General features: G+C 47.9%; 1 protein-coding gene across 1 annotated transcript in view; it reads right to left on the bottom strand.

Annotated features, from left to right (window-relative positions):
• Positions 1-279: 279 nt before the first annotated feature.
• The window catches only part of Acp6 (acid phosphatase 6, lysophosphatidic), a 17,804-nt gene continuing 3,709 nt past the window's right edge, over positions 280-14,374 (bottom strand). The window contains exons 2-10 of the mRNA XM_021157977.2: positions 11,095-11,223; positions 10,856-10,986; positions 10,439-10,515; positions 8,534-8,621; positions 8,034-8,166; positions 4,943-5,043; positions 2,768-2,863; positions 1,019-1,184; positions 280-479 (exon numbers count right to left, since the gene is read on the bottom strand). Coding sequence (XP_021013636.1) covers positions 342-479; positions 1,019-1,184; positions 2,768-2,863; positions 4,943-5,043; positions 8,034-8,166; positions 8,534-8,621; positions 10,439-10,515; positions 10,856-10,986; positions 11,095-11,223 — 1,059 coding nt within the window. The 3' untranslated portion in view covers positions 280-341. The remainder of the gene's footprint in view (positions 480-1,018; positions 1,185-2,767; positions 2,864-4,942; positions 5,044-8,033; positions 8,167-8,533; positions 8,622-10,438; positions 10,516-10,855; positions 10,987-11,094; positions 11,224-14,374) is intronic.

The following is a 14,374-nucleotide window of genomic DNA, read 5'->3' as shown; positions in this document are numbered from 1 at the left end:
ATGCTTTGACCTTAGAAATCATGTCATGAGGCTGGAGAAGTGGCTCAGTGGTTACCAGCACTGGCTATTGTTCCAGGGGAAGTTTGGCTTCCAGCATCCTACACAAAGTAGCTCACTACCATCTCTAACTAATTCCTGTTCCAGGGAATCTAATACCCTCTTCTGGATTCTGTAGGGCATCACGTAAGCGGTACACAGATTTACATACAGGCAAAACATTCATAGACATAAAATTAAAAATCAAGTCACAGAGTAGAGACCCCCCCCCACTTTGATCTCAACATGATGTTCTTTTATATAAAGGCACTTTATTTAAAAATCAACTTGTCTGTGTAAACAAGTCACTCTCCAAGTTCTATTATTCGTGTTTTGGAGCAGAGTGTTCGGTATTTTTCTGGGCTTACAGAGTAAACTGACATGGTGTTCAAGAACTTGTCCAGTGGACAGAGCTTGTCGGGGCAGCCTCTTGGTACCTGCTCCTGGAAAAGAAACAGAAGTCAGCAGGTCTGCAGAGAGCTCCACCCTCTGCCCTCAGTTGAGCCCAGAGGCTCAGCCACACAGTATGGATGAGCACACATGTAACAGCCAGGAAGACCCAAGTTTCCAGACTAAAAAAAGCATTGCATCCTGACTGACTAGACGAGAGGCCTCAGCAGAGTCCTGGCCTTGAGCTGAAAGAGCGAATAGTCCCATCCCTGCAGAGCACACAGTTCCTCTCCTAGACATCAACAATGCTGGGTCAGCCAGGGCACCAAGACACCTCTGTGACTTCCTGAAACAGGCCTCACAGTGAGAAGGTACAGCTTGGCAGACACACTCAGGAGAGCTGGAGAGTAGCCCTATTTCTAAGAGATCTATAATAGAACTGAGATGTGGCCATGTTGTACTTTGTTACCACAGGCCAACACTGCCCTATGCTCATAGAATTCAGACAGCCAAAGCTACCACTCGGAACTCCATTGGGCTTGAGAAGAGACATCTGACACTAAACCACCCACTCCCGCCTCAGAGATCTTACCTTCCCATTGTAAAAGAGTTGCACAAACCACTCCTTAGATTCTTGGTGCTGGTAGAGTTCCATGGTCAGGTCAACAGCAAATGGGGGCCATTTTTGGTCAAAAATCCCCAAGGCCAATAGCATGGGCAGGAGGGTTACATCATGTGTTGCATAGAGGTACATCTTTCTGCAAAAGGGAAATGATTCTCTACAATTGCTGGCCTTGGGATCAGGATACCAGGAGGCCAAGGCATTGCCTGTCTCCTCTGAGAGAATAACAGCAGGTGCCTCAGAAGCAAGGGGCAGCTAGCAGTCAGCTGAGCTGGTTAAAAACTCCTCTGGAGCAGATGGTGAACAGCCTGTTCCCACTCTCACGTCTCACGGAGAAGAACGACCCCTGGAGCAAATCTCTTCGCTTCTGCCTTCCTGCCCACTCACTCACTCCTCCCCTGGTGAGAAACGTGTGGCCTACCTCTCTCCTTCCTCTGGGTCCTGCCATCCCATGACTGATGTTCTTCCTACTCTTGGCTACGTGAGTGTAGGAGGGTCACTCCTGCTCCTTGCAGGTTTGGAAATTTTAATTAGTTTCAAACATATATTAAGCTGCTTGGTCTTCAACACATGTCCCAGGCAGCCTTAGCCAGTAATTTAAGAAGCCATTTTATGGTATCTGTTTGATGCCAACATTTCTCTCCTCAGCATGGTCCAGGACTTTACTGACTCTCAAGCTAGGAGACCAGCACAAGGGGGAGAGCGGCAAGGAGCAAAAGGTATAGGAGATGCCATGCAGGCATGTGTGATGGCCAGAGACGGACAGGAGATGCCATGCAGGTGTGTGTGATGGCCAGAGACGGACAGGCACGGTTTCACTGTTAGAAATGCTGGGGTTGGAAAGATGACTCAGTGGGTAAGAGCACTGACTGCTCTTCTAGAGGTTCTGAGTTCAATTCCCAGCAACCACATGGTAGCTTGCAACTATCTATAATGGGATCTGATGCCCTCTTCTGGTGTGTCTGAAGACAGCTACAGTGTACTCACATGCACAAAATAAATAAATAAATAAATAAATATTCTTTTTAAAAAAAGGAAAAAAGGAAATGCTGCTCCAAGTTCCAGGCCTGTTTCACCCCTAGGAACTCAGCTCCCTGCACCTCTCGCACCCACTGCAGGCTTTTAGCTGTATTATCTCGAGCCCTCCCCTCTCTTCACGCCCTGGCAGTACTGAATATTAAGGAACATCTAATTAAAATGCAGGTTCTGCTTGGACAGGACAGAGAGGAGCCTAAGACTTAAACAAGTCTCCAGGCTACGACACTGTTGGCAAACCACAATTTGTGAAGCTAGTTCCCAGGACACATGGCATTCCAAATCCAGGGTCCTAGCCTGTGAAAGTGGGGATATAAGCCCATAAGCTGTTTCCAATGTTTTAAAAGGTACAGTGATCATACTTTCTGTACACCAAATGAAAGACTCAAGCCGAGTCATCATTGTTTTGGACCATCAAAGTATCAGACCAGTGTGATGCTAATGTACTTGCCATACATCCAGTTAGTTTTTAAAAAGGAAAAGAAAAATAACTTTGAGACATTAAAATAAAAACATTCAAGGAAAGCCACAGCAGGAAGAAAGGTAAAAGGTTGTGACCTGCTTGGGAGTGTATGGCCTTGTAAGCACCAGCCACCCACAGCCTGGTTCTTGACGCTTACCCTTGGTCCCTCCCTACAGCCAGAGGCCCCCACAGCTCTCATAAGCATTCACTGTGCCAGGTACCTGGTCTTGCTGGGTGCGGTGGTAGGGTCCACAGTTTTGAGCAGGTTTCCCTCCAGGATGTGTAGGAATGGGCCCACTGCCATCTGGATGCTTTCCCTGTGAAGCGGGAATAACATTCAAGTACCCAGCAGGAACTCAGCGCTCAGGAGAGGGGTCAGCTCTGCCTCCTAGGACCTCAGGAGCCCAGTCAGAGGAGGCGAAGAAAAGACAAGTAATGCAGGGGGCACAGCAAGGGCAGGGGGAGAAATGGTATTAAGTTTGAGGGTTCTCTGTAAACAAGAACTTCCAACAAAAACATCAGGATATATATACCCCTACCATGAATGCAGCCGAGATGGAGACACTCAGGGAGTTATAAGGGAGTGGGCCCTGGGCTGGAGATATGGCCCAGAGAGTAAAGTCACTTACTTCTAAGCCTGTTAGAAATGGGGAATCTATGCAGTGGAAGGAAGCCCATCCACATCTGTATACATCATATGCATGCATGTGCACACATCATACATAGCTTTGTGCACACAGCTTACACATGCATGTGAACATGCACAATAAATAAATGTAAACAAACAAACAAACAAACAAAAACAAACTACACCTTGAGGAATCAAAGAGCAGAGCTGGGAAGGGTAGAGGGAACAAGACTCAGAAGTCCACAAAGACAAAGCAGTGGGAAGGAGGCGCGCCCGCTGCCTGAGCCTCCAGCCACCTCTAACTTCTGGAGCTGAGCCATAAGGACTCTTCTTCAGGCCTGTCCAGCTCCCATCCCTTTTCATCTGGGTCATCTCGTCGCAGTGACGGTAACTCAACTCGCAGGGTAAGGAGCATAGCAGAGAAAGGCTGCCAAGTGACAAAAGATGTATTGTAGCTGTGCCTCACACTTCTACCGGGGGAGGGAGACCCCCCCCCCCAACTAAAACACAACCTACTACTCTTAGGATGCTAAATACTTAATTGTACAAGGGAGAAGGAGGCTGGCGTGACTGGTGTGAGTCTGTTGTGGAAATTGCCACCTTCATAGCTGAAGGAATGGTAAGCAATGGCCGAAGGGGGCAGGGGCAGCCACTGCATGTGGCCAGTGCCTGCCAGGTACACAGGCCAGACAACCCAGGCTGCACTGTGACGTTGTACCGTTTGTCCTTGAAGAACACATCAGTTTTGTGAAACTGATATAAGTAGAACGACCAGCGGAGCAGAAGGAAGAGTGCTGCGGTGGCCAGATACAAGCTGCCTGCCTGGCCTCATGAAGTTTTACTAGAACATACACTGGCCAGTTCGTGTGCATGTTACCCATAGCTGCTGCACGATGCCTAGGAATGAAGCCGCGACAGACCAGGCATGGCCCACAGAGCCTGAGGTATTTACTGAGCACGTTTATGTGTGGACTGGCAGGAGGGAGGACAGTGAGTGGTTTGGCTGGAGCACTTCTGCATGCCCAAGGCTAGCACACAGGCAGGCATGCTGACTCCAAGCCAACTTGACCAGGGGCTCTTTTCTTACACAACCGACCCTCCAAATTCTTGAAACATTAACTGTTCCCCTCCCGCCAACAGTCCTGGATTATCCCTTCACTCTGGCCTAACTGTTTCCACCTATTCTTAGTGCAAACTGGATGTTCTTAATCAGAAAAAGAAAAGCAATGGGTGTTCCAGAATGGAATCACAAGGACCAGCAAGATGCAGCAAACTGGTCAGAGGATCTGGGACCAAGTCTTCTCTCTGGCATCTGCCAAATGAGCCCAGGAAAAGTAGCCAGTCTCTCTCAGCCCAGTGCTTCTCCCTCTCAAGCAGTGACAGGGATTAAAGGAGGGCTCTGTAAACCCTGTCCAGCAGCAAAAGATGCCTCCCAGGCAGTGAGAACAGGGAATTACTTGTAAACTGAATCAAGACCAACAAGACTGTAGCATGGCTCCTCCTCCTTCCACTCCCTCCACCTCTGTCTTTTGAAAGGTAAAACAAGAGTCTGACACTCTGGACTCTGGGTAACAGGAACAGAGGTACAGGTTACCACCCCAGTAAGAGCAGAGGTCTGAGGGTACGCTAGCAGAGAGGGTTTCCCCTCTTCACACAGAGGTGCCAGCTGAGAGCTGAAACTGCCCTGCCCCAAGGCATGCAAGCACAAAAGCATGCACCTCTGCCACTGACTAAGCACGACCTGACCTGACCTGACCTGACCCCTCACCTGTCTTCTTGTTCCACCATGTACAGGGCCATGTCCACAGCTCTCTGCTCAATCAGCTGGGCGAATCTCTCCAGGGCCGGGCAGTTTAGAAGGCTGTGTACCTGTAAGAGTCACTGGTGATGTCACAAGACAACACTTCTTGCCTACTAAGGATGCCAATTAGCTTCCATTAAACCGTAGGGGCGGGTTTCTTCCTGGGAAGCCTATGTCCTCAGGCCCTGTAGATCTACAGATCTATAGGCACATATCCCCTGGAATTGGAGTTATAGACATTGTGTGTGCTGGGAATTGAACCTGGTCCTCTGGAAGACCAGCTAGTGCTCTTAATAGCTGAACCATCTCTCTAGCTCCATATAGGCACAGAATTGTAAAAACTGTTTCATACCCCATGATGGCTCCCATGCACTCCAAGTTTTAAAAAACTAACAATTTTTAATGAAGAATAAAATATAAGTCAAGGAATTGACAAATTTCATTTGATTTTTATTTTTCTTAAAATGATTTTAGCAACTGCATGCCATATAAATACTTTTCACGAACCCTTGCCATATAAGCCCACATTTACTAATAAACATGAGCACTAGGCACGCTGATGCTTGGGGGCAGTGTCCTTTCTGTAAGAGAAGGATAAAGCCCGCATACTGTCTTTGGGCATCAGCACTTCAGTTCACAGAAGCCCTCCCACGGTGTGATGCTATTACTGCATGGAATGTAATACACATTTCAATGCATTTTAATAACATGTTTATATTACATAAAATGTTATATGCATTCATAAAATGTAATATGTATAATATATTTTTAGTACATAGGAGGATTTTATGGATAAATCACATAGGAATGTGAAAGGCAGCCTGGTCTCTGGCTGAGCTAAGGTTTGAAACCCCGGTGACCCTGCAGGGGATAACCCTACAAGGGACAGTAGGCGTTTTGCCACACTCCTGGACACCAGGCTCCTGGCACTAGGCCACAGCTCTCCATAGTTTGTGGTCATCAGTCACATAAGGGCAATGCCCCAAGCCCTTCCACAGGTAGCAGACGTGAGGACAGGTCACATAGCCTCAAGATAGATCTCCATTTTAATGAGGTACCTAAAGGCCTAGAGGCTTAACCAATAAACTCCCCTTCCCAGACACTCCTCCCTGCAAAAGGTATTTACCTCAGGACCACCCTGAGAAGTGGGGTACGGTTTTACTCATCGCCACTCTCCGCCATGACAATAAATGTCTTAAAACCACAGACTGTCTCTTTTCATCGGGATCCTCAGTGGGGAGCAATGGAGAAGATCTTTGTTTCAAGAGCCCCGTCTAATCTCCCACAGGAGGCCTCTCAACACTCCCAGCCAAGGCCTCCACCAAGCCAAGCCAGCTACTGACAAACCAAGGACGATCCTCCCCGCCGGACCCAGCCAGAGCTCTCTTCTCTTTCCCCGTTCGGCCTAGACCCAAGCCAGCTCTGGCTGCCCCCAGGAACCTCAGACTGTGCTCCCCCACCCCAGAGCGGGGAATTGAGGCTTCACATAGTCGGACACCCACAACAGCATGGTCAAACTTCACACATCCCACCTCCTGAGCAGCTGGAGCCTCGAGTATATGCAGGGCACCTCATAACCCAACAAAACCAAATTGAGGAAAATAATCTAAAGGATTAACCAGATTACAGATATCTCAAAAATTTATATTAATTGGTTGTTCAATTGTGTGTACATATGCACACATGTGTATATATGTGCATATACATGTGTGTACATACATGTAACTGTGTGTATACATGTAAGCATGTGTGTGCACATGTGTAAGCATGTAACTGTATATATACATGTAAGTGGGTATATACATGTGTGCGCAAGCATGTAACTATGTGTATATATGTATGTGTGTATACATGTAAGCATGTGTGTGTGCATGCATGTGTACATGTGTAAGCATATAACTGTGTGTATACATGTAAGAGCACATGTGTGGATACATGGAAGTGTGTGCAAGTGTAGGAGGTAGAGAATGCACTGCCCCAGTGAGCATGTGACAGTCAGAGGACAACTCATGACCATCAGTTCTCTCCTACCATGTGGGCTCTGGGGATCAAACGCAGGTTGTCCAGCTTGGAGGTGAGCATCTTATCCAATGAGCCATGTCATCAGTCCAATATTTAAATATAAACATGTTAATATAGTTATTTGAGGAAGAATCTCACTGTGTAGGCCAGGCTAGCTTCCAACTTTTGATGTTCTTGCATTGCATGTTAAATGCAGGGATTACAGGCCTGTGGACCCCACCCAGTGCAGAGTTTAAAATATGCTAGCACTCATGCAGACTCTCTAAGATGTGACACAATAAAGAGGGGCCCCAAAGGTTATGGACCCTGAAAAATGCTAAAATTACAAGGAGAGCATGGGGGTATCCCACATTTGTAACCCTCACACTTGGGGGTCTGAAGTAGAGATCTGAGGCAGTTCTGAGCTGCAGAGCTAGATCCTGTCTTGAAGAAAGCAAAACTTAGCTTGGGAAGATAGATCACTCCGTAAACTGCTTGCTGCACAGGCTCAAGAGCCTGCATTTGGACCCCAGCTGAGGTGGCACAAGCTTACAATTCCAGTCGTGGGGTACAGGGACAGGCAGATCCCTGAAGCTTACTGGCCAGACAGTCAAACATGCTTGCTAATCTAGCTCAGTTAGAGACTGTCTAAAAAATCTGAGGTGGATGTATCCTGCAGAAAGACTTCTGAGGTTGTCCTCTGGCTTCTAAACATACATGCACATATACACATAGAAAAACGGTATGGGTATACTTTAACATACTCTCTACTCATAACCAAGCCCTACCTATCCCCACTCCCAAACACACAGGCCAGGTAATCTGGGAAATGAACTTCCAGAAACTGATTAAGAACTGTCTGGGTCCTGTGTGAGGGTCAGCTAACTGCTCTTATCCCTGCTCCGTTGATCTGGGCTCTTCAGTCTTCACATGCACCCCATTTACAAACCCCATTACAGCAGCCTGCAGACCAGAAGGGCTTCCAGTCAGTTCCAAGTTAGGAGCCAGCCCATCCCCATGGCTCCCAAAACCCAGGACCCTGGGGAAACAGTTCTACCTGCTCAGCAGCCAAGTTGTCCAGGAGAACAAAGAAGTCCACGCCATCACCGTTGTTGATGCCCACCCCGGTCTTCACCTTTTCCAAATCCTCTGAGATGCCTGGCTGCGAAATGGCAGCCTTCTTCCGGTCCCTGCCAAAACCCACAGGTTCTTGTGTTATTATTGCACAGCGATCAGTAATTTACACAATGTAATTTTGTTCAGCGTTTACAATCTCGTGTAATCCTTACAACAATCTGGTATGGTTAGCAATATTATTCCTATTTTATAGATGAACACATTAAGAAACTAAAAGACTTGTAATGCAAGTTACCAAGAGCTAGGGTGCTAGAACAAAAGGCTAAAGTTTCCAAATCCTAACCCTTGGAGGTTTTTACCTGTTTTACTGAAACCAATGCACAGCTCAGATCTGTCTGGAAACCGTATTCTTTCTGGTCTGGATTACAGTCTTAGCATAGCCCAGAAGGGCCTGAGTATCCCCAGCAATGCTTGAGTTACCTGGTCTTCTCTTTCAGGACCCAGCAGCTCTGATAGTTGGGGTACAGGACTTCAGAGCTTGCTTCATCGGTATGGATGATGGCAGACCCTGAAGGAAAGAGGAAACACAGGTGGTAGGGGGCTCAGCTCACTTTCCAAGACCCCCACTTCTGCGTTCTACTTCCCTTTGTCTACAGAGACAACCCAGGCTGAAGATGTCAAGGTCAACTTTAGCATCAGTTCCTGCCCCAGCTCTGCCCACGGCTCTCCTCCAAGCACTGAAGAAAGTTAACAGCTTTGCTCTGCCTAGCACACACACCCTCCTACTGGGCCACAGACCTGGATCAGATCGGTGCTCTTCTGACTTGTTCCAAAGATGGCCTACCCCAGGCACAACCAGGACTGGCATGTGGGTATCCTAACACTAGCTGGTCCCCGCTTCATCAGATTTGGGTTATTTGGTTGTTTCCCCCAATTCACTTCCATAGGTCAAGACAGTGACTTATCACAGGCTACTCTCTGCTCAGAGGCCTCCTCCCGAGTCACCAACAGTGTCTCTGGGAAGGGGACATTTGTTTTTTTGGTGGTGTGCCAGGGAGGAACTTTCAGAAGATCGGGCCTCACGGATCATTCCCTAGTCTGAGGGGTCCCTCAAAGGGGCAGCCTGCCCTGTGTGCTTGGCTTGCTAGATACACAGTGTGTGAAGTGGCTGGCTTCAGCCAGAGTTCGTAGCAGCACCCAAACCAGTTGAGAGGTAGGGTCAACCTCCTCAGCCCTGAAGGGCCTACTGTCATTCAAAATTTGATAGAAACTTTATTTCCATTTAAGATACTTCCAAAAGCCAAACAAGGATTTCTGCTATGCAGCAGCACCTAAGGTCCTACTACCAGTTAGGTCACGATTATCTGATGTTCACAAGAGTGATTTCATGCGGATTCGAATCAATTACAAATGTCAAAAAAAGTGGCCTCACTTGGTGGGTTTGAATTGTTAGGGCTTGAGTCACATGCTCCTGTTTTGAACATCTGTTCCCTAGACGGGGGAAGGGGTGTGGGAACACAGAGCACTCACAAGGTGAGCCTGGCTGGCAGTTACATTATCAGAGGGAGTGAGCTTTGCTTTGGGAGGGGAGGCTACGCCTGCCTCAGGCTCAGCCTAGCCCGTCACAATGTGTCACTCACCGCCTCCCACTCCGGTAAGCCACAGATGGGGACCGAGGAGCTGAGCAGGCTCCTGCTGCCCTGCTTCTGCCACAGCTTCCTCTCCACAGCAGCCTCCCTTTACTCTCAAGCCAAAATAAACCTTTCTTCCCTTGAGATGTTTCGGTCAGGTGTTTGGTCACAGGGATGTGATGGTGACTAACACAGGCCTCCCATAGGATCCAGGAAGGAAATAAGAAATGCAGTCCTCACTAGTGAAAAGTTTTGAAACTGACGACTACAACAATCATTCCCTGATTACATGAAGACTCAAACTTGACACCTTGCTCAACTAAGAGAGGCCGAGCCGAGCATGCTGACAGCGAGTAGACTAGGCTGGGGGTTATCACTAAGATCAGAGCAACGGCAGCACTCTCGGGTTCCGCTGACCGTGCTCCTTACCCGTTTTTCAGTAGTGCCTCACTACTGTTCACAAGAGTGGGCAGGGCCACCCTCTACAACTCGGTTAGAAGCCCGAGGCGTTGGGAAGCAGAGGGACATCTAACTCCTCACTGTGGAGGTCAGGTTGGCGAGGGCAACGGAAGGCTGGATGGTGGTACTGGGGGGATGGTGATGCTGAAGGACCCTTGACAACTGGACCAACTAGAAGCCATAAGTGCAGGAGGGGTCAGGAGAACAGGCATGGAGGAAGAGAAAGGGAGGCTTCGGAAGTGAGGAGAAGCGAGCTCCCCTGGCACAGGGGTGACTTTCAGAATACAACACAAACCTTTCTGACGTTGGAAAAGTCCAGCCAGCAAGCACCGAGTAGATTCCAGATTCCGAAACATGTTGGTGGAGCGAATACTGGAGAGACATGAACATGCAGAGGCAGAGATGCTCACACAGGAACGGAGAACAGAACAGCTGGGAACAGAGCAGCTGTTCGCCTCTCAAAACCACACACTGGGTCCCAGGGGGAGAAAGCCTTTCCTCTCTACAGACTAGCTGCCCCCCAAGGACCTGAAAGGCAATGGCTATGGCCTTCAGTGACTACCTGTTCACAGAAGATTATGACCCAAGGGTAATCGCTTAGTGGTGATCTGGTGCCCCCAAATCTTGGATGAGAGTGGTGGGGGGTCGGTCCAGACGAGTTATTCATGGCTAAGACCTTAAATGAATATGTGTGCCCTTGTCTATGACTCACAAGACCTCTTGGGGGTTGTAGACTGGTGAAAGGAAGGGAATATCCTCCACGTAATTCTTCCTCAGTTTCTCTCCCAGGGCAAACATCTGTTGCATGCCCACCTTGGTCAGCTGCCCAGCAAACATGCCACCCTAAAGTGGGGCACAGACAAAGAGAAGATTGGACGCTCACTCGGCGGCTCAGCTCAGCCCAGAGGAGAATCCCTGCAGCTCTGCCGTGGGCTTCCCAGTGCCACTCACCCTCAAGGTGGTCTTGCGGTATTCAGAGTCGTAATGAGAATGAGGTTTCGGGCCCCCGGCTAGATTGGTGACCGTGTAATCAAACCGAGTTTGAGGTGGGATCTCTAAAAGCTTGGGGTTCCACTCCACCTGTTGTGACCATAAAAAAATGACGTAGAGTTGAATAAAAGTTCTTGCCGCTCACGGTGATGACACCCTGTGGCCTCTGGGATACGTGAACGGAAGCATCTGGCACCAGGCCTGCACTCTCTCCTTGGAAAGGAAGGAAAGAAACCTGAACTCTCCCTCCAACTGAAGGAAGATACGACCGTGGCTTATTATCCCTGGTGCCCTGACTCACCCTAAGACTCAGTTACAGCACTCCTGTCCCACTTGACTATCAGGAAGAAGACGCCAGGCTGCTTGGCAGGCAGCTACTTAGTGAGGGAGTTGGATGAATGAATGAGTGGGCAAGTGAATTAAACCTGATCTCAGTGACTGCCACGTTATTAACAGTTTCTAAGGAATCGATGTGTAGTTTCTATGCCTCAAATCCACACCTAGGACTCTGCATAAGGCTCGAGTTACTACCGCCTACTTCCTGTTCTTTTCTCTAGTTTCTGAAACAAGTGGCTATAATCTACAGTCCTCCTAATCTGGTTCCTGCCTCAACCGGATGACTTTCAAAACATCACAGGTCTCACATCTCAAATGACCCATGAGACTCTTACTCCTTCAGAGTCAGACGTGATGTTCTAATCCGGTGTCTCTTAAGCTTCCTACCCTTTAATACCTTTCCTTGTGTTGTGGTGACCCCCAACCATAAAATCATTTTCATTGCTATGTCATAATTGTAGTTTTGCTGTTATGAATAATAATGTAAATATGTGCATTTCTGATAGTCTTAGGCAACTCCTGTGGAAGGGTCATTTGACCCCCAAAGGGTCACGGCCCCCAGGTTGAGAACTCCGGTTCTAATCTGTAACCAGCTCCTCTTCCCGACCTATTAATTCTTTCAGTGTGAACACAACTACACACTCTAAAACCAACCTCTGGCTCTCTCCTGTCCGGGTCCCTGAAGGAAGCTCTCATTCATGGCATGTAACCAACTCAAGGAGCTGTGGCCATGGCCCAGGGCTTACACAGCAGGTTCACTGGCTCTTTAAAAACCTTAATCAAACTGCACCAGGCAAGTTCCTTTACTCGTCTGTCCTGTTCAATACACAGCTTCCACAGAATAGAAAGTGAGCCATCTATTGGTTTTAGGCTCAGAAGATCTCCCAGATTCTATAGAAGGCACCAACTGTCAGATAACCAGATCTGGCCTTTCCTGGGTTTTCAGCTAAGAGGAGACAAGCCACGAACTTAATTGATAGCACAGACACAGCAGAAGTAGGTGTGCCTTCCAAGACACCAGACACAGCTGCCACAGCTCAAAGCCAGACGCAGCTCTTCTTCAGGAAGTCTCAAAAGGAATGACATTTGATGTAATCACAGGGAAGCAGATAAGCAAGCACCTGAACTTGTAATTGGTGAACTTCAGGACAGTAACATAAAGGCTAACATAACAGTTCTTCCAGGTGAAGTAGGGCACACAACCAGAGCACACAACCAGGATTGTGAAAGGGCCTTGGCCCCACAGAATAGTCTAAATGCCAGTAGCGCATGTCACAATTACAATGGATATAGGAGAGCTGGGTTTGCCATGTCAGCAAGACTTACAAGCTTCCTTCCAAGGCTACAGGAATAGAGGAGGCAGCTCTAAGACACCCCAGTAAGATGTGGCGTGTGAGTGAACACAGCTCCATTTGGGGGTGGGATTGGGAGGTAGGCAGGAAGGAAGAAGGATGAAAATGGCTTTGGTGTTGAGCTTGTGTGGCTACTGACAGGGCAGCAGCAGGAAAGCTGTGATTGCTTCAGATCAGGTTAGGGTAAGGTACCTCCTTTTTGTTCTCACTCTCCGCACATTCCCCTAAGTCTGATCTGGATCTGTTCCATCTCTCTCCTTCACTGTAGTGTAAATCCTTTTAGAGCTCAGACCATAGCTCCATTCTGGTTAAATCCACAGAACCCAACATATAGGTCCACAGGGCCACTCAGACACAGTAGATGCAACCTCTAAGCACATTTACCAACAGAGGACCTATGGTGCTTCCCAGGGGCAACTCCTGATGACCAGGTCATGTTGAGTCTAAGCACATGATTCACAGTTTCAAGCATGGATGACATATCCATTCATACATGCTGTCCAGTCTGTGAGTGGTAAAGAGGAACTCGGACCAGGCACAATGACAGGAGGCTGAGGGAAGAGGACTCTGAGTCCAGTGGCCAATGCAGCCACGCAGGTGCTGGGGACTTACCCAGAGTCTTCTCCAAGAACAGTAAATGCTCTTGACTGCTGGGCCACTGCTCCAGCCCCCTGGGCATGAATATCACCCCAGAAGAGTTCAATACCAAGTCCAGGCTTCAAATCAAGATCTTGTTTCAGAGGCTGGGGTTAGGGGAGCGACAACTTGATAACTTTACCTCATACAGTCACATAAACATATACACATCATCTTTAACGAGAAAATTAGGGGGCTAGGGAGATGGCTCGGTGGTTAAGAGCACTTACTGATCTTCCAGAGGACAAGGACTCAGTTCCCAGCATCTACAAGGACGCTGACAACCTCCTGTAACTCCAGTTCCAGGGGATCTAATGGTCTGGCCGCCAAGATCACCAGGACCTCTTGTGGTGCACAGATATACACAAAGGCAAACACACACACAACCATCAACAAAAGAAAAATAATAACTCTTAAAAGAAAATTGGGTGATAGCAATACATAGAATATAACTTAATGTGACTGATTCACAGCAAGGGGAAAGACAGTAAGAAGCAAATGAAAGGACAAAAGGAATGGAAAGCTAACAAAAGCTGCATACGGCCAACAGCGCATGCCTATTGTGAAGGGGTACAGATTCTGGACCACACTCTCTGGCGTTTAGAACTTGCTTAGACAAGTTCAAAGATACAAGCAAGACAAAGCTCAAGAGAAGTATACCACCCCTAAAGTGAAAATTTTCTCCCTCGGGGCCTCATAAGGGGATAGCGGAATGAAGTGGACGTGTTTCCGGTAGTCAGAGCAATGGGTTCTGGGGGACTGTTTGTCCCTGTTCATGCAATTTAGTACAAAAATCCCACCATATCACAACCCTAGGAAGGCAACGCCACAGTGGGATGGATCAGTTACATCCCATGTTATATATATATATATATATATATATATATATATATATATATATATATATATATGTATAT

The sequence above is a fragment of the Mus caroli genome, chromosome 3 (genome assembly GCF_900094665.2).
Source record: "Mus caroli chromosome 3, CAROLI_EIJ_v1.1, whole genome shotgun sequence".
Classification (NCBI taxonomy): Eukaryota; Metazoa; Chordata; class Mammalia; order Rodentia; family Muridae; genus Mus; species Mus caroli.
The sequence above is the reverse complement of the archived record's forward strand: the minus strand, read 5'-3'. Positions and strand labels throughout refer to the sequence as shown.